This window comes from Plecotus auritus (assembly GCF_963455305.1).
Source record: "Plecotus auritus genome assembly, chromosome: 5".
Classification (NCBI taxonomy): domain Eukaryota; kingdom Metazoa; phylum Chordata; class Mammalia; order Chiroptera; family Vespertilionidae; genus Plecotus; species Plecotus auritus.
Genome location: NC_137776.1, coordinates 95,143,261 through 95,165,528, shown reverse-complemented (window position 1 = coordinate 95,165,528; position 22,268 = coordinate 95,143,261). Strand labels below are relative to the sequence as shown.

The 22,268-nt window shown below is 44.1% G+C and overlaps 1 protein-coding gene across 1 annotated transcript in view; it reads left to right on the top strand.

The window, feature by feature from the left end:
• Positions 1-22,268, top strand: part of CNTNAP5 (contactin associated protein family member 5) — an 886,665-nt gene that overhangs the window by 490,782 nt on the left and 373,615 nt on the right. The window contains exons 9-10 of the mRNA XM_080671382.1: positions 8,486-8,635; positions 11,449-11,620. Of these exons, the coding sequence (XP_080527508.1) occupies positions 8,486-8,635; positions 11,449-11,620 (322 nt within the window). The remainder of the gene's footprint in view (positions 1-8,485; positions 8,636-11,448; positions 11,621-22,268) is intronic.

Sequence of the window (22,268 nt, the reverse complement as noted above, 5' to 3'; positions counted from 1 at the left end):
GTTAGCAGTTTACTGCAGGCAAACACAGGCTTCCCCCCTCGGGAAGGGGACCCAAAGGATTGCCATTAAAGCATTCTGCTCTTCCCCTTATATCTGCTAAAGGCCTGCTCTTTGTCTGTGTCGATTCCCTGATTGGTTCCTGGCCTTTTGCAACATTTTATTTTGCACTTGCAAGTAAAAGATCCTTGTCTCAAAATATCTGTTTTCTGACATCCTGTTTTACTGCAAAACATTTTGTGATTTCAACTCCAACTGTCACATCCATGCTTCCTCCTTCTTCCACCCCTTACCCTGCCTGCCTAATCCTGCTTCTAACTCTTCTCACCATTACCCCATCCCCATTTAGGGGACTTTTAGTAATGTCTGGTAGCATTTTTGGTGCTGGGGATGAACCCTGAAAACATTATGCTAAGCAAAAGAAGCCAGTCACCAAAGGAAACAATTCATGGTTTCATTTAAATGAAATGTCCAGAGAATAGGCAAATCCATGGGGATAGAAAGTAGACTGACTAGCGCTGGAGGTGTGGGTAGATAGCTACATATTACAACATTTCTTTTGGGGGTTATAAAATGGTTTAAAAGTAATCATTGTAATGGTTGCCTAACTCAATGACTATATTAAAAATCATTGCATTGTATGTTTAAAATAATGGATTGTATGGTATGTGAATTTTATCTCAAAAAATGTTTTCAGTGTTCATCTATGTTGTAGCATGTGTGAGTACATTTTTATGGCTGAATGATATTCCATTGTATGGAGGCACCACATTTGTTTATCCATTAACCAGTTGATGGACATTTGAGTTGTTTCCACTTTGGAGGTGTTATGAACAATGCTGCTATAAGCATTTGTGTGCAAAGGAAGAAATAATGAATGAATTCAACAGCAGAAAATGGAACCTTGCCCAGGTAATTGCACCTGGAGGGGATTCCAGAGCAGGGCAGGGCTGGCTTTGGAAGCATGGAGAGAGGATGGAGCTCAGCCTGGGCGCCTGATACCTCCTTCTGAATTTTGGCTCCACCCCCAAGTAGCCACAGGACCTTGGGTAGCTTCTGACTTTCTGTTTTAGCTTCTCTAACCTGAGGACAGTAAAATTTGGTCTCCAGGACTCTTGTGAGAATTGGAAATTATATATTTAAAGTGCCTGACACACTGTAGTTATTCAGTACAGGTAGTGTGTACTATTAGCTATTTTTTACAACTGGGTCTTTTGCAAGTTCAGTTGCAATCATGAAAACTGTCTTTTTTTTAGTCTTGGTTTGGTTCCTGAGTGAGCACAGAGCAGCTTACTTGTCCTGTCTGTGAGGGCTTTTCTACAAATGCCCTGGGCAAACTCGGGACCTGGGAGCTTCTGCTTTGCGCAATAAGAGCAGGAAGTGGAAAGGAATGAAACATTTCTTTCCTATCCTTGTCAAAGTTTAAACAGTTTGTTAGCTTTAAAAATCAATTATGAATGTTGTACATTTTCTTTTCAGAAACTGAAAATTCCAGTAGTCTGTATAAGAGAAAACAATAATAATCTGTGATTCTATCATTCAATGTCATTCCAGTAGTTCTATTTGCAGCAATTTTTAACAAAACCAGGACCACACTGCCTATGCTATTTAGCCAGCGGTTTTCACATATCAGCATATCACTAGCATTCTTGGACAGTATGATTTTAATGACTGCACTATATGCCATAGCATTAAATATACCATATTTGACTTAACTAATCTATTATTATTGGAAATATTGGTAGTTGTGAAATTTTGCTGTTATAAATAATGAGTTTATGAAGTCTCTTCACCATAAATCTTGGCTGTCGCTCTGTTACTGTTTTAGGATGAATTCTTCAGAATAAGGTTCATGGGAAACAATGAATGACTTTTTGGGGATATTGACAGGTATTAGTATGTTGTCTTTCAGGAGAATGTACAAATGTATGCTACCTCCAGCAAGGTAACAGATGCCTCCTGCCCTATTTGTCTGCCAACTGACAGTACAGCTGGTTTTTATTCCTTGCCAGTCTTGGAGATGGCAAGCAATATTTTTTTTAAATATATTTTATTGATATTTTACAGAGAGGAAGGGAGAGGGATAGAGAGCTAGAAACATCGATGAGAGAGAAACATCGATCAGCTGCCTCCTGCACACCTCCCACTGGGGATGTGCCCGCAACCAATGTACATGCCCTTGACCGGAATCGAACCCGGGACCCTTTAGTCCGCAGGCCGACGCTCTATCCACTGAGCCAAACCGGTTTAGGCATGGCAAGCAATATTTGACATCACCTTAAACCGCAAAAGTTTTATGTTTGTCATCACCCAACAGTCTTCTCAGAAGCCAAGTCCCACCTTTGAGGCCTCAGCTCTTAAATCATAGAAGAGCTTAATTCCACAACTACCCTGCTCTTCTAACCCTGGAGGCTTTGCCCTAAGAAGGCATACCTGCTTTCCTGTTCTCCCCTTTGAAACTTCTGTTTTCTCAGAGCTATTTATTTCAAAGAGGTTTTGGGGGAAATGCTACCTAATAGAATTGATTTTTCCTAATTTGTGAACAATTAATAGCACTTAAGCCTGTACCTTCAAAAGAGTGTTCTTAAAAACAAAACACTGAGAACCTCCAGAGGTGTTATTTGGGGACATTAACAGAATGAAGTGGAAAAGAGTACCAGGCAAAAAGTAGTTCTCCACCATGGCTGCACAGTTGAATCTCTGTGGATCTTTGAAATGTCTAAGGCCAGGGGCCACCCCAGCTGGTGCACTAATTAGCCTGCTATGGAGCCCAGGGCCTCCCTGCTCAGAAGTTCCCTATGTGACCCCTTTGTGTGGTCAGTATCAAGAGCTCCTGTTCTAATAATTTTCCTCTAAAGAGCTAAGATTTCACACAGGCTTCCCCTGCAGGGACTACGGGCCATGTAGGCACAAAGCAAAAGAAATCAAATCAGATGGAAAAGCAGAGCAAAAAGAAAAACAAGCAAGAAAGCAAACCCTCATTAAATAATGACTTTAAAGATAAACTTGGGGAAGGAATTCTGATCAAGGTGGCTGGGTAGGTAAATACAGTACTCGAATCCTCCCACAACCACATCAAAACTGCATCTAAGCTACAGGCCAACCATCTTTCAGAACCACCTGAAATCTAGCTGAACAGAAGTCCGGAAACTGAGGATATGAAGAAAAAGCCACATTGAGACTTGTCGGAGGGGCAGAAACAAGGAAAGGGCTGGTTCCACACCCATCTGTGGTGGTTAAAAATTGGAAAGAATATCTCAGCTGTAGGGGGTTCCCCCTGAGAACTGAGGGGTTCCACCAGACCCCTCAGCCCAGGGTTCCAGTGCCAGGAAGAGAAGACCCAATATGTTCTGGCTGTGAAAAGCAGTGGGGATTGTGGCTGAGTGAGATGGAGGCTGCTGGGACCCCAGGTGTTCCTCTTAAAGAGCCCATGCACAGACTTAGAGCTCACTCCCTCTGAGCTCCAGCACTGGGGCAATAGTGTGAAAGGCACCAGACACGTAAGGGGAGTACTTTTTCTATTAACAGGGTGAGGGTTGGCAGGGCAGCTTTCTCCTAGACAGAAGTGCTGGCAGAGGCCATTATGTTTCTTTTTTTCTGAGTTCTCCCTCAACAGAGCTGACAGGCAGGCATCATATCTGGCTAACACTTCCCACCCAGCCTGGGTGACTCCCTAGACCTCATCCCACCCAACTTAAGGGCTTACCCAAGGTGTTTCCAGTGGTTTTACCATATGAATGGCCTATCTTGGATCATGCTTCAGACTTTTCAAATCTTTCAAACAAGCAGCATCTGGCCTTGGCCTGTCCCTTGCCTCTTGTTAAGTGGCCCCAGGGTTGGCACTAGTGGCAGCCAACCTTAATTTGCAAATTGGCTTCTCTTGGGAACCTCCAAGCCCAGCACAAGTAACAGCCATCTGCAGGTTGCTTTTCAGTTCATGCTGGGTGGCCTCAGGAAGAACACAGACAGTGCTGGCTGACCTTGGCCTGAACCTCCTGGGAGGCCTCAGAGTCAGCATATATGGAGGACAGCTTCAGACCATGTCAAAGCACCACCCAACCACCTCCACAGGGACACTTAAGGGGCACTGGAACCCTGTTGAAGTAAGTCCTGCTCAGTGGGATGACCCTCCATGGTGCTCAAAGCCAGTCCTTGCAGCCAATCGGCCTGGGGGTAAATTCCTCCCTTTGATATGCCAACAGCAATCAAGGCTCAACTACAACAAGATGGTGGTATACAGAACCCACTCTGAGAGGGGTTGGAGTAGACAACTGGAGTGATTGAGGAAGCTGTGACCTGGAGCTTACAGAATGCTTGCTATATAAGGCCACTCTATCAAGCCCAAGAAACATAGAAGCCTTACCTAGTACATAGAAACAAATACAGCATGGTGGCCTAAATGAGGAGACAAAGAAACATGCCTCAAATGAAAAAACAGAACAAAGCTCCAGAAAGAGAACTAAACAAAATGGAGACAAGCAATCTACTCAATGCAGAGTTCAAAATACTGGTTATAAGGATACTCATTGGACTTAGGGGAGGAGTAGGTCATTTTAGTGAGAATTTAAACAAAGAGATAGGTAACAAAAAGGGAACTAGAAGACATAAAAAAGAAGCAGTCAGAAATGAATAATACATTAACTGAAATGAAGAATAGATTACAGGGAATCAACAATAGAGTAGAGGAAGCAGAAGATAAAATCAGAGATTTAGAAGATAAGAAAGCAGAAAACACCCAAATAGAACAGCAAAAAGAAAAATGAATCCAAAAAATGAGGATAGTTTAAGGAGCCTATGGAACCCTCAAATATACCAACATTCACATCATGGGGGTATCAGAAGACAAAAAGAGAGAGCAAGATATTGAAATCCTATTTTGAAAAAAGGATGACAACAAAACTTCCCTAACCTGGTGAAAGAACTAGACATACAAGTTCAGTAAGCACAGAAAAGCCAAAACAAGATGAACGCAAAGAGGCCCACACCAAGGGACATAGTAATTAAAATGCCAAAGGTTATAGACAGACAGGATCTTAAAAGCAGCAAGAGAAAAGCAGTTAGTTACCTACAAGGGAGTTCCCATAAGACTCAGCTGATTTTTCAACAGAAACATTTCAGGCCAGAAGGCATTGGCAAGAAGTATTCAAAGTGATGAAAAGCAAGGACCTATAACCAAGATTACTCTAACCAGCAAAGCTTCATTTAGAATAGAAGGACATATAAAGAGTTTCCTAGACAAGAAAAAGCTAAAGGAGTTCATCACCATTAAACCAGTATTACAAGGAATGTTTAATCAAGAGTCTTCTTTAAGAAGAAGAAAAGATGAAAACAAGTATAATAAAATGGTAATAAGCACATATATATCAAAAATTTAATCTAAAAATAAAATAAATGAATAAGCTGAACAGAAACAGACTCATATATACAAAGAACATTTTGATGGTTGGCAGATGGGAGGGGACTTGGGGGATTGGTGAAAAAGTAATGTGATTAAGAAAAACAATTTGGTGGTTACAGAATAGTCACATGGATATAAAGTACAGCATAGGGAATATATTTAATAATATTTTAATAACTATGTATGGTGTCAGATGGGTACTTGATTTCTAGAGATGATCACTTAGTAAGTTATATAATGTCTAATCGCTGGGTTGTACACCTGAAACAAATATAATATTGTATGTCAACTTTAATTGAAAATTTAAAATAAAAACAATTTAAAGAAAAAACAAACAAACACAGAACTGGATAGTGATGTGGAACGGGGAGGAGACCCAGAATCATGCTGATTCTCTGGCCCTGCCACCTCACTGAGCAGACTCTGCTCTTCAGCCTGGTCCATCTGTGAGGTAATTAGAGAACATATCTCTAATTAGACGTACACTTCCTGTAGCCTCTGTGTGTAATTTCTTCCATAGGGTACCTGATGCCAGGAGGGCGCTGGGCCCTTAGGACCTATTTACACCCTCTTTGTAGAAATCCTTCCTGACCCCCAAACCAAACAGTCTATAGTCTGTCTGCAAATGCAGCCTTATATGTTATGCAGATGTATTTAAAGTACTATGCAAATGAAGTTAAAAAGTGAGGCCCTAAAGCTGGCTATGTTCCTGAGAGTATTCAAATGTTCATCCCCAGGAAACACCTGACAGACCCTCCACCTCATTAGCGGAATCCCTGTGGTTAGGGCCCAGCCCTGGCCTTTGGGGGAAGGTAGGGGACTGGGATGAGCAGCCTCTGGGTTCTCCTCTTTACCCCATAGGTGTTCAGGGCTGCAGGAAAGACTGGATGCCAGGGAGCTGCTGCAAATGCAGGAGGGGCCCTTCATCTGGGCTGTTCTGAGCAGGTGGGATATGCTGTCCATTGCCATGGAATTGGGCCTGCAGTCTTGTGCCTTGTTGTCCCAGGCAGCTTCCCCAGACATCCAGGGCTCAGGCACAAGCGTGTCAGTAGCTGTCCTGTGGAGCCTGCAGACCTCTGCTCTGATTTTGAACAAGTTCTTCCTAGCTGGTCTCTCCTGGAGGCTCCAGAAGGCTCTCCCAAGTCTGATCTCTTCTGCCTCTGGGAATAGCTCTTAATCCATCCCTTATTGTCCATTTTTACTGGTGTTACTCTGGCTGAGACCTCGTCCTTCTGTCTCCTGGGGCTGTGCAAGCAATAGGCCCCACCAGTCCTGCTTCTAGCTTGTCTCTGCTTAGCTTGCAGAGTCTTTTAATGTGCCCCTCCAACCAGATGATTCCCATGCTAGAGAACCCCATGGACTCCCACATTCTAAAACAGTGATTTTCATTCCTGGCTGGACATTAGAATCACCCAGGGATGCTTTTTTAAAATGCAAATGCCTGGGGCCCCATCCTCAGGGACTCTGATAGAACTGCCTTGTGTAAAGTACCCTCCAGAACCACCTGTCAAAGCACTTTGTTGAAACCCCTTCCTTAGCGCGGCAGGCGGGAACTCAGGGTGAGTCTTCTTTGCGCCTGCCTTCCTGCTGTCCTCCCAGCCTTTCACTCCAGGCCGTGCTCTCTGTGCAGGCTCTGCATCTCCTGGAACTCTGGCTCTGAGAGTGTCAAACTCTTGCTCATTTTTCAAAGCATTCCTAAACTGTTACTCTCTCTTTCATGAATTCCTAAACTGCTACCCCCTCTTTCTTGCAGCCTTTTAGGGTCATCACATGGAGTTGGTTAGGTCTTCCTTCTCTCCTCTTTGCCACACATTCACTGTCCCCCCCAGAATTGCAAGTGCTTGCTTCACTGTCTATCCCATTAACCTGTCAAAGGACAGGGCTTTCATCCACTTTGCATATGTCTCTTCTCTTAACTATGGCCTACCCAGGAGAGAAACCATGCGAGGTCAATGTGTACACTCGCCAGTGCAAGGACTGTCTTATAGTTGCTGTATGCCCATTTGTTTTAACATCGTCTTCTTATGATGTGATATAAACTGTTTGACATATGCTGCTCTGTTAACAATACCCTATAAGTGTAACCATTATCCCCATTTTGCAGGAGAGGAAACTGAGGCAAAGTAAAGGAAGACAACAATAGCATAGTAGAATACATGAGTGTGTAGAAACGTGTGGCTCTCTGTTCTTGTATAGACAACCATGGCGATGCATCTGGTTATGGGACTGTAACCTTCAGCAAGCCCTTTGCAGTAGCAAAGCCTTCACAGATGACAAACTTTTGGAGGAAATAATTGCTACCCTCATGACTAATTTCTAACACAGTCTCCTTAGTAAGGTCGGCCAGCTATGTAGTATGAACCAAAGATATCTAAGCCAAAGAACAAGAGAGGAATGAACTTTTAATAAATACCTACTATGTTGCCATCCGGCCCAGACCTGATCGTAATCAATCCCCTTAACAGTGACACAGAGCAGAAATGATGACTTTACAGGCAATGGAACCGAAGCTCAGGGAAGGTGGCCACTCAGCCAGTGTCCCATCAGGGGCCAGGGGAGGTGGGGACTGGCCCTTCTACTATCTCTCCAACAGCAGACCTCCTCTGCCTGCACACCCTCCGGCTCTAGCTTTCCTTTTCTACCTTGCCTTTAAAATACTTTATTTACATATATATTAGTAGAAAAATATAAGAAAACAAAAATTGCCTGTAACCTGACAACCCAGAGATAAAGCCACCAGGAACATTTTGAGAGGTTATTTTTTGTTTTCAGCATTTTGCTCTGTATTTATATCTCAAGGGATCAATTAATGTGTTCTGTGCCCTTGGTTGGTAGTTCACATGCAAATCTATGTTTTCCCCTTTTGTTGTTAAAGCAAGCAGCTGAAGTTGTTCAGCCACTTGAAAAGAATAGAAATAAGTGGTAAAAAGAGAAAGAAAAATGACCCTTGTAAGGGTTTGGTTTGAGTGAAATGATGAGTGGGGACCACTCAGAGTACGTACAGGGACCTTGGCCGGGAAGGAGTGGGAGCCTCCTCCCTGAGCTCTCGGCCATTCATCCCAACACCTGTTCTCCCTGTTGCTTTTGCAGGCAGCAACTTGAATGATGGCTTGTGGCATTCAGTCAGCATCAACGCCAGGAGGAACCGCATCACTCTCTCCCTGGATAGCGATGCAGCGTCCCCTGATCAGGACACCACCCAGATACAGATTTATTCTGGAAAGAGCTATTACTTTGGAGGTAAATTACTCAACTTTGAGGCTGAAAATAAAGGAGGGAGGGAGAATGTAGTGGGCAATTATTTTACTATGATGATTCTTCCTTTGTCAATTGGACCATTCTTCCAGCACGCACACACACACACACACACACACACACACACACACACACATACACACACGCTCACTCACACAGGTGCAACCTCCCCAAACATACATAGAGGCACAGACACTCACCTCCAAGCCCAAAATAATGGGAAGCAAACCCTCTCACAGCTCTGCAGATATAAATTATCTAGGTCAGTGCTGAGGAAAAAAAAGACACTAGCAATAAGAGCTGGTGTTACGTAACTCATCCAAAGGAGATTTTTATAGCACAGCAGGCTCCCTGATCACATTTGAAAGGGGAAACTCAGCTGTAAACTTGGAGAAAGCACCAACAGTCAGCAGTGCCTGAAAGAGGAAGTATCCACGTGAGAACGCACAGCCAGCACACTAACCCACAAGGCCACTCCTCTGGCACCTACTGCCTCTGTCCCCACCTCCCTGGAGGCCATGCCCATGAGGAAGACTTAGGAGGCCCATGAGCAGGTAGCTTCTTATGGAGCAGCCAAAGACCCCACCCTCTCCAATGTTGGGTGAATCCTCCAGAGCCTTTCCTACAGCAAAACACAGGCACACAGGTAAAAATAAAAAATAAAAATAAAAAAATAAGCAAACATGTAATTAGCCACCTACTGCATTTTTATAGGTGCAGATATATTTTTATTTAGTATTTTTCAAGGAATTTCCTTCATTAAGAAAAATAATATCTAATTTCCTGCCCATGTGTTTATATTTTAGAAACAATCTCTAAAGAGCAATTAACCTCAGTATCTGTCTGACCATGAGCAAGACACTTATGGGCCCTGAACTTCCTCATCTAGGTGATGAGAGACAGAGCAGAATTGTCGGGACAGTTCCCTGAGGTCAAGGTTTACATGCGTAACACAGGACTTCCCATCTGGCAACGAATGGACAAACTGGCTTCAAACTTTGTAAATACAGGCATGGACTGAGCCTGGTCTATGATCAACAATCCTTTTTCCATTAGGAAACTGAAGAGAAATTATGTGTAAAATCGTCAAGTGCAGTCTCAAATAGAATTTACAAATCCCTTTTCTCAGACCAGTGACATGTGGTTAAGCTTTGAAATATAAGAGATACTTTGCACAGAAGCAGTACACACATTGGGGTTTCCTAGGAGGGAGCAGTGGGAGCCATCAACTATTTGCACTCTGATTTTAGGGCCTCAGGAAAGAACTCTGTCCCTCACTCTAAATCTTCTCTAAGTGTACATGCAAACAAAGTCCTTTAAAGGGAGAACACTTCCATTCTCTGCAAGTGTTTTAGCTCATTTAATTCATGTGGTGACTTTGTGAAGTAGGTAATAGTAGCCCCCTTTCACAGAAAGTAAGAGTGGTATTTGCTTAGTTGGAATAACTTGTGTGAGTAGCAGAACCAGGATTCACCCCAGATCTGTGTTCTCCACAACACACAGCAAAGGGATGCCAACTCATGTAGCACAAAAGCAAATAATTTTGCATCACATGTAATGCTTCTAACAGAGAGAACAGTGATCTTGCACTTATTTCTTTGAAAAATACTGAGCAATCATTATGATGTATGAGCACCTGAATGCCTCAAAGTAAAAATGCCCCCCTTCCCCAGTTGAAGAAGCATCCTTGAAGGTGATTGTTAAGGGCACTGTGCTCAGAAGGTGAAGATGAATCTGTGATTTGAGCAGCGTTTGAAAAAGTGTCCCACAAATAGACTGTAAACTTAAGGAAGGTAAAAAACGAAATTGTGTAATAATAGTCAACTTACATAAATTCTCTCTACAGCCTCAATTAGAAGTCGTAACATTTCTCTTTACTTTATAGTGTGTGCTTGTGGGCTGTTAACCAGCTGCCAGACTTCAGCCCAGCAGTGACTATCTATTAGAGATGGTGGAAATAATTCCCAGTTATTTATGGGTTATTGCCATGTTTTCAAGCTTGCATTCCCATATGGTCTGAACCTATTAAGGCAATTAGTAAGTAGTTTATAAGGAGCTCAAGCACTGATATACCTATTCCCTTTCTACCTTTCTTTATGAGGAGTAGATGTCCAGGTAGCAGGCTATACTAAATGTATATGATGCATTGTCTTTAAAGGAACACCTTTTTAAAAAGGTACAGTGTTAACCTTTTGCAAGTGCTATTACAGCCCAATAACTGTGTTTATTTAAACCCTTAGTCCCTTTAGTGTCTGGATTTAGTTTGCACATCATTTCAAAATCCCAGTTATGTTTCTACATGTACTTTTGTCAGGTGCATGTAGCCTGTTAATGCTGACAATTAACCAGCTAATCACTCTGTCACCATCCTTGCTCAAAGCATAATTTCCTTTGAAAGTTGATCCAGAATTGAATTGTGCAGTTAGAAGTGTGTTTCAGGACAGAACCGACATCCCCAGATAGTGATAATGTGTTGTGTTCTTGGGATGAGTGAAGAGGCCCAGGCAGAAGACTGGCACACAGCTGATGCAGGGAAAAATAAAGAACAAGATGCACATTATGGTGTTTATATTCCCTTCCACACTTTTGGTTTTAGCTCTGTACAGTGATGGAGGTTGCCCCCTTTTGAACCAATTCTGTCCCCTCTCTGAAAATGCTATGATTTACAACTAAACTGTGTGCACTTCTGTGAATGAAAAAGCACCACAATAATTAGACCTCAAGGTCTCCCATCGATAAGTCGCCAGAGCAATGAGTGATCATCTCAGTGTTCTTCATTTTTTTCCTCTGCCCCACAGGGTGCCCTGACAATCTCACCGCTTCCCAATGCTTAAAACCTATCAAGGCTTTCCAAGGCTGCATGAGGCTCATCTTAATTGATAACCAGCCCAAGGACCTCATTTCAGTTCAGCAAGGCTCCCTGGGGAATTTTAGTGACTTACACATTGATCTGTGTAGCATCAAAGACAGGTAATTATTGTCTCTTCTCCCCTGTTCTCCCACACCCTCTTCCCATTCTCATTGTTCTAAATATGGGTTTCTTTAAGCAAAATTCTAATCCACTGACTTCAGCCACTTTAAATATAATTGAGTTGCCTAATGGAAAATATCTCTGAGAGGATTTCAGATCCAGAGAAAAATGGTTTAAATTAGATGAGTCTATCTTCATGTTGACTTGCAGTAAATGGGATATGCAAATTAAATCAAACTACAAATTTGTGAAAGGATCAAAGTTTTGTGCATAAATGCCATTTGATTACTTTGAAGTTAAGAGTAAAGTGGAGAGGAGGGAGGAATCACTTTTCTCCTGAACCATCTTGTTTTTCAGTGCAGTGGGTATCCTCTCACACGGGGTGAGCCTTGGGCCCTCTGGGACCCTAGAGTAGAGGTTGGGCAGTACCCTCTGTACACAGACAGGCCCGGGGACCAGCCTTGGTGGTCACTGCCCTTGAGTCTTTTCTTCTGGGGCCCAGCAGAGACCGGACCCCATCAAGGAGAACCCACACATTCACTGCAGCCACACATCCCACAGGAGTTCTGTGGCTCTCTTTCTCTTGGGATCTGGCTCCTCTTTATTGGAAGTTTCTAGATTCAAAGACACACTGCAGAAAATTAAAAGGGGTGATTCTGAATTTTCAACAAGTTTTATCATGTTCCCGAATTTTCCTCTCTAGTGCTTGCCTCCTTCTCTCCAATTCTACTAGCCCTGGTTAAAATACCATCTATTAAATGAGTGAATGATGTGTGTTAGTTGCAATCCTATGTGTTAATGAAATAGGGTCTTTACTCAATTTTCATCAGGGAATAAATTAGCCATTACAATGAAGGGCAATAAATGACCAAGAAGTCACCCTTATTTCTATGAAATATGGCAGCAGCAACTCAGTCTGGCGCAGGGAGGATGAGGGCAATATGGTTTTCAGGAAGTGTGCTGTGCTGAATCTTACAGGACAGGGAGACCTGGCTGAGGGGGGAGGTGTGGAGGCTGAGTTGACAGGAGGCAGCATGTCAAATGGTACAGAAATAGGAAGGGCCATGCTTTCAAGTATTTCATCAATTCAATACAAATATTACAAATTCATTTTAGAATCTGTAATATTTGGATACATTCAAAGCTGATAGTAATAGTTTAATTGGCAACATTTACTTATCTTACTGGCATATAAAATAGTGGCATGTCTTACAAATAATGGTATCTTAGATTTAATTAAATACAGCACAGTGAGGATGGCAGGGCGCTGTGGTGCAGCACATGGCGAGAATACGGTTAGAGATGGGGTCAGTATTAACATGAAGAACTTGGAGTGCCCATGGAATTTGTCTTCATGCTCTAGGAAAAAATCAGAAAGGACAGCAGCCAGATAAGCCTACTGAAAGAGTACTCAGGGAATAGTAAGAAAGATGAGTAGAAGGAGAGCCATCCCTGAGCTTGAGGTAACTGCCCCGTTCCGGAGGAGCAGTGAGAAGTAGTAGGTCCCTCTCATGAGCATAAAGTCAGCTACAGTGTCAGCTACACGACCAGTGTGATTTGGCGAACCTTCATGAGAATGTTTATCTGCTAATACCACAACACACGAGATGATCATTGAATGGCACAGACTTCCTGGCTCTTCTACTTTATCTTTTTTTCTTATATATTTTTATTGATTTCAGAGAGGAAGGGAAAGAGAGAGATCAATGATGAGGAGAATCATTGATTGACTGCCTTCTGCATGCTCCTCACTGGGGATTGAGCCCGCTACCCAGGCATGTGCTCTGACCGGGAATAAAACCATGACCTCCTGGTTCATAGGTTGATGCTCAACCACTGAGCCTCACCGGCCGGGCTGTCTTTTTTTTTCTATTGGATCTGCTGGACATCCGGGTAATAAAATGTGTGCTTCACTACAATGTGCTCGTTTCGGGACCTGAGAATAAAAGATACTACACATAGTGGCTGCTGCCCCTGTAATCTTTACTGATGATGAGCTCCAGCAGGCAGCAAAGGCTGTGCAAAGTGTAGATCAATAGAGGAAGCATTTTTCAACAGGAATCTCCAACCATTCCTTAATTTCTAATCAAGGAAGCTCTCATTTTTGCTGACAGAAAGTCATTGCCATCTACACTGCATCATTACTTTTGTGTGATTGTAGTCTGTGTAATTGTATTACACACAATTGTGTTTTGGTTAATTGTATAATAATAAGGCATTGTGTTTAGTTTTGTGGGTAAATGGTATGTTTTTCTTCATTTGCCAGACAGTGTCTCTAACAGAAGGAAAAGCCATGGTAAAAGGCTTTGCTTAATTAATTATCTCTTGAACTTACATTTAATATTTGTTGGAAAGGGGCATGGTTTCTGAGTTTTGTGTTTTATTTTTAATGTGTTAATTAACGTAAGCCTGGTTTAAGGGCAGGCTCAGTCTTTGCCTTCAAGGATCGTGCCCCTTGAGGATGGGGTGGGTGTGCTGGGAGAGATGGGGTGGAGTAGAGTATGACTGGTTTTTCTTACTTGTGTTCTTGTCTGGAAAGTTCATGGAGGGCAGCCTTTGATCTAGCTTAAGAGTCTCTTCTCTCCCAGACCAGTCTTCTCTCTGCCCCTTCCTCATGGGGTATGTATGGAGGCCCCCACCTCCTCCTTGGCTTCGTGAGGCCACCATACCCACCTCTCCTGCTCTCCCTCAGAGTGCTCTCTCGGGCTGTGCAGAGGGGCTCCCCTTCTATGTGGCAATCATTCACATGCAAAGGCTCCTACTGCTGGTCACTGTGGGGAAACCAAGGTAGCCTTCACAAAAGAGGCACATAATGTTATAAAATTGTAAGAGCTTTCTCCAGTGGGGGTCCTTCAAGCATGTTCCCTTGAGATGGTGCCTAGCTCTACTGCCCAGCCTGTGCAATGCTTTGAGAGAAAGTGGAAGTCACACCTAAGGAAATCCACTAATTCATAAACCATCCTTGGGACAATCTTTTTTGTTAAAGAAGGAAAAGTTCCTTTCTAGGGACCAAGGACCTAAACTAACAATTTTTATCTTAATGATTGGCAAATCCCAAATTTTCTGGCCTTAGGGAAGAAAGGACTTGGCATCCCTTGGCCTGGCTACAGCTCTGGCAACAGGAAAGTGCTTGCTTTAGGAAGCTCCAGCTGCAGAGCTGTCCCGTGTCCAGCAGTGCAAGGGCAGGATGGAGAAGGGGCCAAGCACCCTTGGAGAATCACAGGTGGGGCCAGAGGAGTGCACTCCTAGCATCCACTTGCACTGGTCTGCCTAAGCCTCAAGGAAGCAGTGTGCAGCCACCTCCTGCCTCTGCAGGTAGGATTTCCAGGCTCATGCTCTCCACACCCAAGACCTTATTCTCCAGGAGCTACTCTTATCTCTTGCAACCCCTTGGACTTGAGATAGGCAAGACATGATAGTCTAAACTATCATAGAGTCAAGTCACCCTCGATAAATGCTTTATTACTTCCACAACTCTTTATCACACCCTTGGTTATTCAGCCATACAGATGGGCAGTGAGTGAACGGGTGAGGCAGTCTCATGTATACACTGGAGTGAGATAAGATGTGCTGAGAGCTGTACAAGCCATGGGAGTTCAGGGCAAAATAAATAATCATTGAATGTGGTCTAAGAATTGAAATAGGAGACACGGTCCAAGGTGTGGAGGAGCAAAGGGATGCTGACGAGTCAGTTGTCTGACATGAGAGGAAGTGGAAGTCACACCTGAGGAAATCCTTTAAGCCTAGTGTGACTGTCAACAACTTTGAGCAATAGTAAGCCTGTTTAATTCCCAGTCCACTACTCATCAACTTGGATGACATATATTATTTAACCATTTTTTATTCTTTATTGATTAAAGTATTACATATGTCTGCTTTTCTTCTTTTTCCCCCATTGACCTCTCCCCAGCCACTCCCACCCCCCCAGCACATGCCCTCAGCCCCCTAGTGTCTGTGTCCATTGGTTATGCTCATATGCATGCATAGACATCCTTTTAATCTATGTTTTTTTCTTTTGCAAAGCCAAGCTTATAAAACCTTTGTTTGCACTGAGCATGAGCCTGTGAGAATCAGGGGCTCAGGGGTGTGTCTCATGAGCAGATACACAGTAAATGTTGCCATGTGAATTCCCATGGTGAAAAGTTTTCTAACTCTACTTTCCAAGAGGACAGGAGAAGCACCCCTAATCCCCACCATGGCCAAGAGATCCCCAGTAGTTTCTGGGGTGGATCCCCATAGATATACCTCTCATGTGCTCTCTAATCTGTCTGCTCTATGACTCCCTTGGGCTTTGATCCCCACTTATTCAGAAGGCTGCCTCCTGGAAGACCACTCACCACCCATTAGGGACATTTGGTGCCAAGGTGGGCTCTGGTCATTAAATTCTTCTAAAGCATTGACCTCAGGGCCCAGAGAGAATGACAAAAGCAGGTGATGTGCTAGCCCACACAATTTAAGGTGGTCCCTATTTCAAAATTCATGCATATGCAGATTGGACCTGGAATTGAATGCCTCCTTAAATTTTGTAGGTCAATTCCAACATAGGTGCATCAGAATCCTCAGAAAGGTTTCTTAAAATACCAGTTGCTTGGTACCACCCTTAGAGTTACTATGGGGGCCAATAAAATTTACATTTATATCAACTTTCAGGGTGCTGCTGGTGCTGCTGTGCTGGTCTTGGGACTAGACTTTGAAAACCACTGCCCTAAAGCTTTTCTCATCCTGGAGGCCAGAGAGTTGCATGGATTCTGTACAAAAGGGGTGCAGGGGTATGGGAGAGATGGCCATGGCGCCAGCTGAGCCCCCCAGCAGCTCTTCTCCTCATCAGGGTCTCACGGGCTCTGAGAAGTCCTGGCAGCTCTGTCTCGATGCCCCTTTCCAAACAGGTGCAGAGTTCAGTCCAAGGGACACTGGGAGTCAACTGAATCCCCTCTCCTCCAGTCATCCCTGGTCTTTGTCACTTAAGACACCCTCCCCTGCTCCCCCCCCCCCACTCCCCTCTTCAAAGGACACTTTCATGACTATAAATAAGCAAAAATCCTCAGAGGATATTTTGGTTGGAAGGGAACTTGGTCTTAGAATAGCTGCAGCTGCCAACAAACGTGACTTGTCTTTTTGCTATTTTTGAGGACAGGTGACTCGCTGGGCCCATTGAAACTCACAGCTTGATATTTCCTTCTAGACAAGCTTCATGCCCTGTGTGCGAGGGTGGTCATATTATACAGCAGATGACCAGCGACCACCAAATATTGCTCCCTACCTTCATAAAGATGAATAGAGGCTGATTCCATCTAGTTTTCTGCACCAGCAAAGGGTTGCTGTGACCACCTGCCTCATTTCCCTAGAGGAATGACACTGGGGAAGGCCCCTGGAGCTCAGCGAGCTCTGGTTCACTCTGGAAGAAAATGACTTCTCTCAGGGTGGCCAGTGTGGCAGCACCAGGTGGGAGTGGGTCTCTGCTCAGGGCGATGCTGCTGCATTCTGGGCAGTCCTTTTTGCTACAGTCCTTTCTAAAATTAAACAACATGCTTGTCCTGACTGAGTTAATGGCATGTGGGTGACTGCATTAAATCTCTTGCAGCCAACGAAATTATGATCTGTAGCTTTTCACTCCATAATCACTTCCCTTTTCCTCAACACTCATTCTTTTAACAAAAGCATCTGCTAATCTCTCTGGCCAAGATTCTGACCTTCTTGGTTCAGATGCGGGTTTTGGAAACACTGAGGGAAACAAGATTCTGTTGGACTACCTCCCATAAACAGACTCATGCTAAAAACTCACCCAGTGCGTGGGAGCTCGTTAGAAACAGTATTTTATATAAAGAGATTACATTTCAGGGTAATGCAAATGTTTTAGTTCTTCTCTAAAATTGAAAACCATCACATTGGGTGCCAGGAAAGCATTGTAAGGGCGATGCCCACACAATCTGAGTGCCTTTCTCTAGAGCGAGAAATGCTGCATGCAATGTGGTGTTCTCTGAACTCATGGGATGGGGCCAAAATAAAAACTGAGCATTTCTGCTGTTTTTGTTTATTATTTTTAGTCTACTTCATGCAGGAAAGGAAAGGTTATATTTTACATAACAGTTACTGAGCAAACATTCTCTCAACAGTACTTCATTTAATTATCTCCACAGTCCTGTAAGGTCTTCAAAACGGCCAGCTCTCAGAGCCCGGCTCTCAGCCCAGCATCACCTGGCAGCTTGTTATAAATGCATGTCCTCAGGTCAGGCCCCTACCTGCTGGGTCGGAACCTGGAGACAGGGCCCATCTGAGTTTTAACAAGGTCCCAGGTGAATCTGAAGCACACTCAGACTTGAGACCCGTGGGTTTACTCCATCGTTGTTATTTTACAGATACTAGTAAGACCAGTGATGTTCTCAGAAGCTTGGTAAGCTCTGAAGGTGCATGGTTAGTGTTCGGCGGGGTCAGGATTCATCCAGAATTTGCTGATTCTGCTATCCACATACATGTGGATGGCCTATTGACTGAAGGCCAGAGAGAGAGGAGAGATGGCTGGGGAAGCCAGAACGCGTCAAGGGAATGTCACCGAGGAAGTGAGATTTAAGAGGAACTTGGAAGGCTGGGCTGGGTTTAGGGAGGTCAAGCAGGGTGTTCCAGGTGGGTAGAGCATGGGGCAGGGGCTGAGAAAGGGTGGTGCTGGCACCTGCGTGCCTGGACCGGAAAGCTTACCTTGCCAGAAGAGGTTGAAAGAGAACTTAAAGCTGAGGCCATAGTGGGCTTGGAAGCACACAGCGATTTAAAATCTGAGGAATACACCATATTAGTATCCAGACCTTAACTACTGCTTACTGTGTCCCAGGCATCCCGTGTGTGTGTGTGTGTGTGTGTGTGTGTGTGTGTGTGTGTGTGTGTGATGTACTCACAACAACTGTGTGAAAACTGTGTGAAGCCAGGAATGATATTAACTCCATTTTACAGAATGAGACGAATCAAGCACAGAGGCACTCAGTAACCTAACCAAGGGCACACAGCAAGTATATAGCTGGGCTTGGCCACAAGCCCCAGAGTTTGGTTGCAGAGATCACACTGTCTTTGCACGGTGCTACTTCTGACTTGCAGCTGGGAGACATCCCACATGGTTCGGCAGGACTGTAAACAGAAAATGATGTTTTCATCTTGGGTTCAGATCAGGAAGCAGCTTGTGTTAACAGGAGAGAAGTGCGGTGGGCCGCAACGTGTGGGCCCCACAGATGCAGCCCATGGTCACACCTGTGACCGCCCACTGAGACTCAGAGGTAGCTTACTGCTCCACCACCCTTATCTGTTTCTTTGGGCTGATTAGTCTGGGAACCACCTCGGAAGGGCTATCAGGAGGAGGTAGATTCTGAGCTGATTTCTTAGGGCCTAAGAAATCAGCTCAGAATCTACCTCCTCCTGATAGGCCCTAAGACTTAGAGCCTTCCATCTGGAACTGCCCAGAAAAAAAAATACTGAATAATTTGTTTGCTTCTTAAATGAGGGCTACTCCTCATCACCTGCCCCCACCTCTTCAAATGTCAGTAGGGAATAGGAGCTTTGGAGGACGTTAAAACCTGCATTTGATCTGAGCAAGTGACCTTAAATAAGTGCATGGTGTTCTGTAACCTACCTCACCTCTCTCCGCATATGAAATGGTGCTTCTCTGCCTGTGCATAAGGAAGAACACCAGGACACCTTTGATTCCTGAAAAACACAGAGTTCCCACCAAGTCAAGGATGGCACTGCATTCTGTCCAGTCAGACGGTAGGACTTTCCCCAACAACTGGAATCAGAAGCATCAATGCTGAGCACAAAGCCAGACCAGTGAGCTGGGGAGTGCTCACAAGCACTGCAGAAGGCAAGGATCCATTCCCAGGGCTCTAGGCTTGAGGCTGAGGTGGGAGTGCATGTTCAGAGAGCAGGAGAAAATGTGCACCAATCATCTCTCCTGAGAAACACTAGCTCTGAAATTAGGAGGGTTCAGATGGCACAGAAGCTAAGGAAATCTTTTGATCTGGATTGAAACATTAAAAAAAATGTTATTTTAGATCCTCAAGGCACCACTGTGAGACAGTGCCTATGTTTAACTCTGTGGAAAATGTTCCTAAATTAATAATCAGAAGAAAGAGGTTCTTCTTTGCCGCTCCCTTCACACAATCAACACCTCAGTGAAGCCATCCTCCAGCATCCAGGTGAAGTCCTCCCACTGTTTTCACCTTCTCCAGGAAGGCCTCCGTCCTGTGGCCAATGTCACATCTGGTTTCTCCTCATGTGCACTGATGGCCACTGATCGGGCTGCTGGGGCAAAGCACCTGTGGCCTCTCACACAGCGTGGCTTGAATCCAAGCAGATTCCTTGGCGGCCCTGGGTAAGTACCGTTTATAACAGCTGCCAGGAGAACATGGAGCTAAAAGTAAGATTGGCCTGTGATAAAATACACTCCCTTATTTTGGCAGTGAAACCTACAATTAAAATTAGCTACTATTTTTACCCTTAGTGTATCTGTCGGGAAGTTTACAGAACAGGAAGGTGGCCTCCAGGGCTTTCCTGTGCCTGGACTTCTTTTTTAAAAATTTCTTTATTGATTAATGTATTACATATGTGTCCTTATCCCCCCCCCATTCCCCCCCTCATCCCCCCGACTCATGCCCTTACCCCCCTGTTGTCTGTGTCCATTGGTTAAGCTTATATGCAAGGATGCAAGTCCTTTGGTTGATCTCTCTCCCTTACCCCCACCCTCCCCTAACTTCCCTCTGAGGTTTGACAATCTGATCGATGCTTCTCTGTCTCTGGATCTGTTTTTGTTCATCAGTTTATGTTGTTCATTATATTCCATAAATGAGTGAGATCATGTGATATTTATCTTTCTCCAACTGGCTTATTTCACTTAGCATAATGTTCTCCAGTTCCATCCATGCTGTTGCAAATGGTAAGAACTCCTTTTTTACTGCAGCATAGTATTCCATTGTGTAGATGTACCACCGTTTTTAATCCACTCATCTACTGACTGGACTTCTGAAGGCTGTTAGGTGCTCTGCTCCCACAGCACAGGGTGTGGTCAGTAATAGTCTACCATTCACTGCAGCTTGTGAATCCCCAAAGGGAACACACCTCTCTGTTGGCAGGTGAGGAGACCTACTACAGCATAAGTTTAGTAACTGACCTCAAAACAGAATCACACTCAGGATTTTGAGGGGGTAAAGCCGCTGCTGTTTACATTTTAGCACAACTTTGGACAAAGCTAGTCACTCCATGGCTTCATAGCTCAGCCCCTTCGTGGTCAAACCAGGAAGGTATTCACTGCAGAGGGCATTAACCAAAGCAAGGTGCTAGCAGCCGTGCCCCCTGGGGTGGCAGTGTCTCCTGCCCCCCAGCAATAGTGCTCCCTGGGGTGGTAGTCCCCCACCCTGGGCGGCAGTGCCCCTGGAGGTGTGGTGAGGACTGGCTGAGAGCAGGAGGGTGAGACTTCTGAAATTTAGGAGCAAGAGGGACAGAAACGGGGCTCCATGGGCCTGGGCCTGCCAGACTGGAGAAAACCAAACACAGGCAGGCAAGGGTGATGCCTTCTGAATACTTTACCTACAAGCATCACCTATTTTATTTTCTGGACAATTTTCCCTCCTGGTTTAGCTTCATCTTAAAAAGATCACTTCAACATGACTTACTTGGCTGGCCAACTGCGGGGCCTTTCTCTCCCCAAACCAGGATAAACCGGGGCCAAGCAGGGAGTGTCTCAACACCTGGAAAAGGCCAGGGAGTTACTCCAAGCTGCAGTAGGGTCTCTTTGAGACCACGGTAATGTGTCCAACTTACGGTCTATGACCTCGTGCACGCAAAACACCACTAACTGTTATGACGGACGTAATCACACCTGGCTATGCTTTCTCCATACTGAAAAGCATTATTTTCTTAATATTTTTAATTGCAGTTAATGTACAGTGTTATATTAGTTTCAGGTCTACAACCCAGTGAGTAGACATTTATAGCAAGTACAAAGTCATCACTCTGATAAATCAATACCCACCTGGTAACATATATAATCATACAATATTACCGATTGTATTCCTTATGCTGTATTTTACATCTCCTTAACTATTCAGTAACTACCAATTTTTGCTTCTGAATCCCTTCACCATTTTCACCCATCTTCCCCAACCTGCCTACCTTCTGTCAATCGTCAAAATGTTCTTTGTATCTATGAGTCTGCTTCTGTTTTGTTTGTCTATTTTGTTCTTTAGATTCCACATATCAGCGAAATCATATGACATTTGTCTTTCTCTGTGTGGCTTATTCAATAAAAAACAACAACAAACAAACAAAACCCAGAGTGGTTGCCCTCGTCAGGTGGCTCAGTTGGTTGGAGTGTCATCCGTAGAAGGTCACAGTTCGATTCCTGGCCAGGGCACATACCTAGATTGTGGGGACAGTCCTTGCTAGGGGTGCTTACAGGAGGTAGCCAATTGATATTTCTCACATCAATGTCTCTCTCTCTGTCTCTCAAAAAGAAAATCAATAAAAAATATATCCTCAAGTGAGGGTTGAAAAAAATACAAAACACAAGTGTGGCTCAATGGATATGAAAACAAGACCATTACATATGCTGTCTGCAAGCAACTCACTTCAGATTGAAAGACACACACAGACTGAAAGCAAAGAAATGGAAAA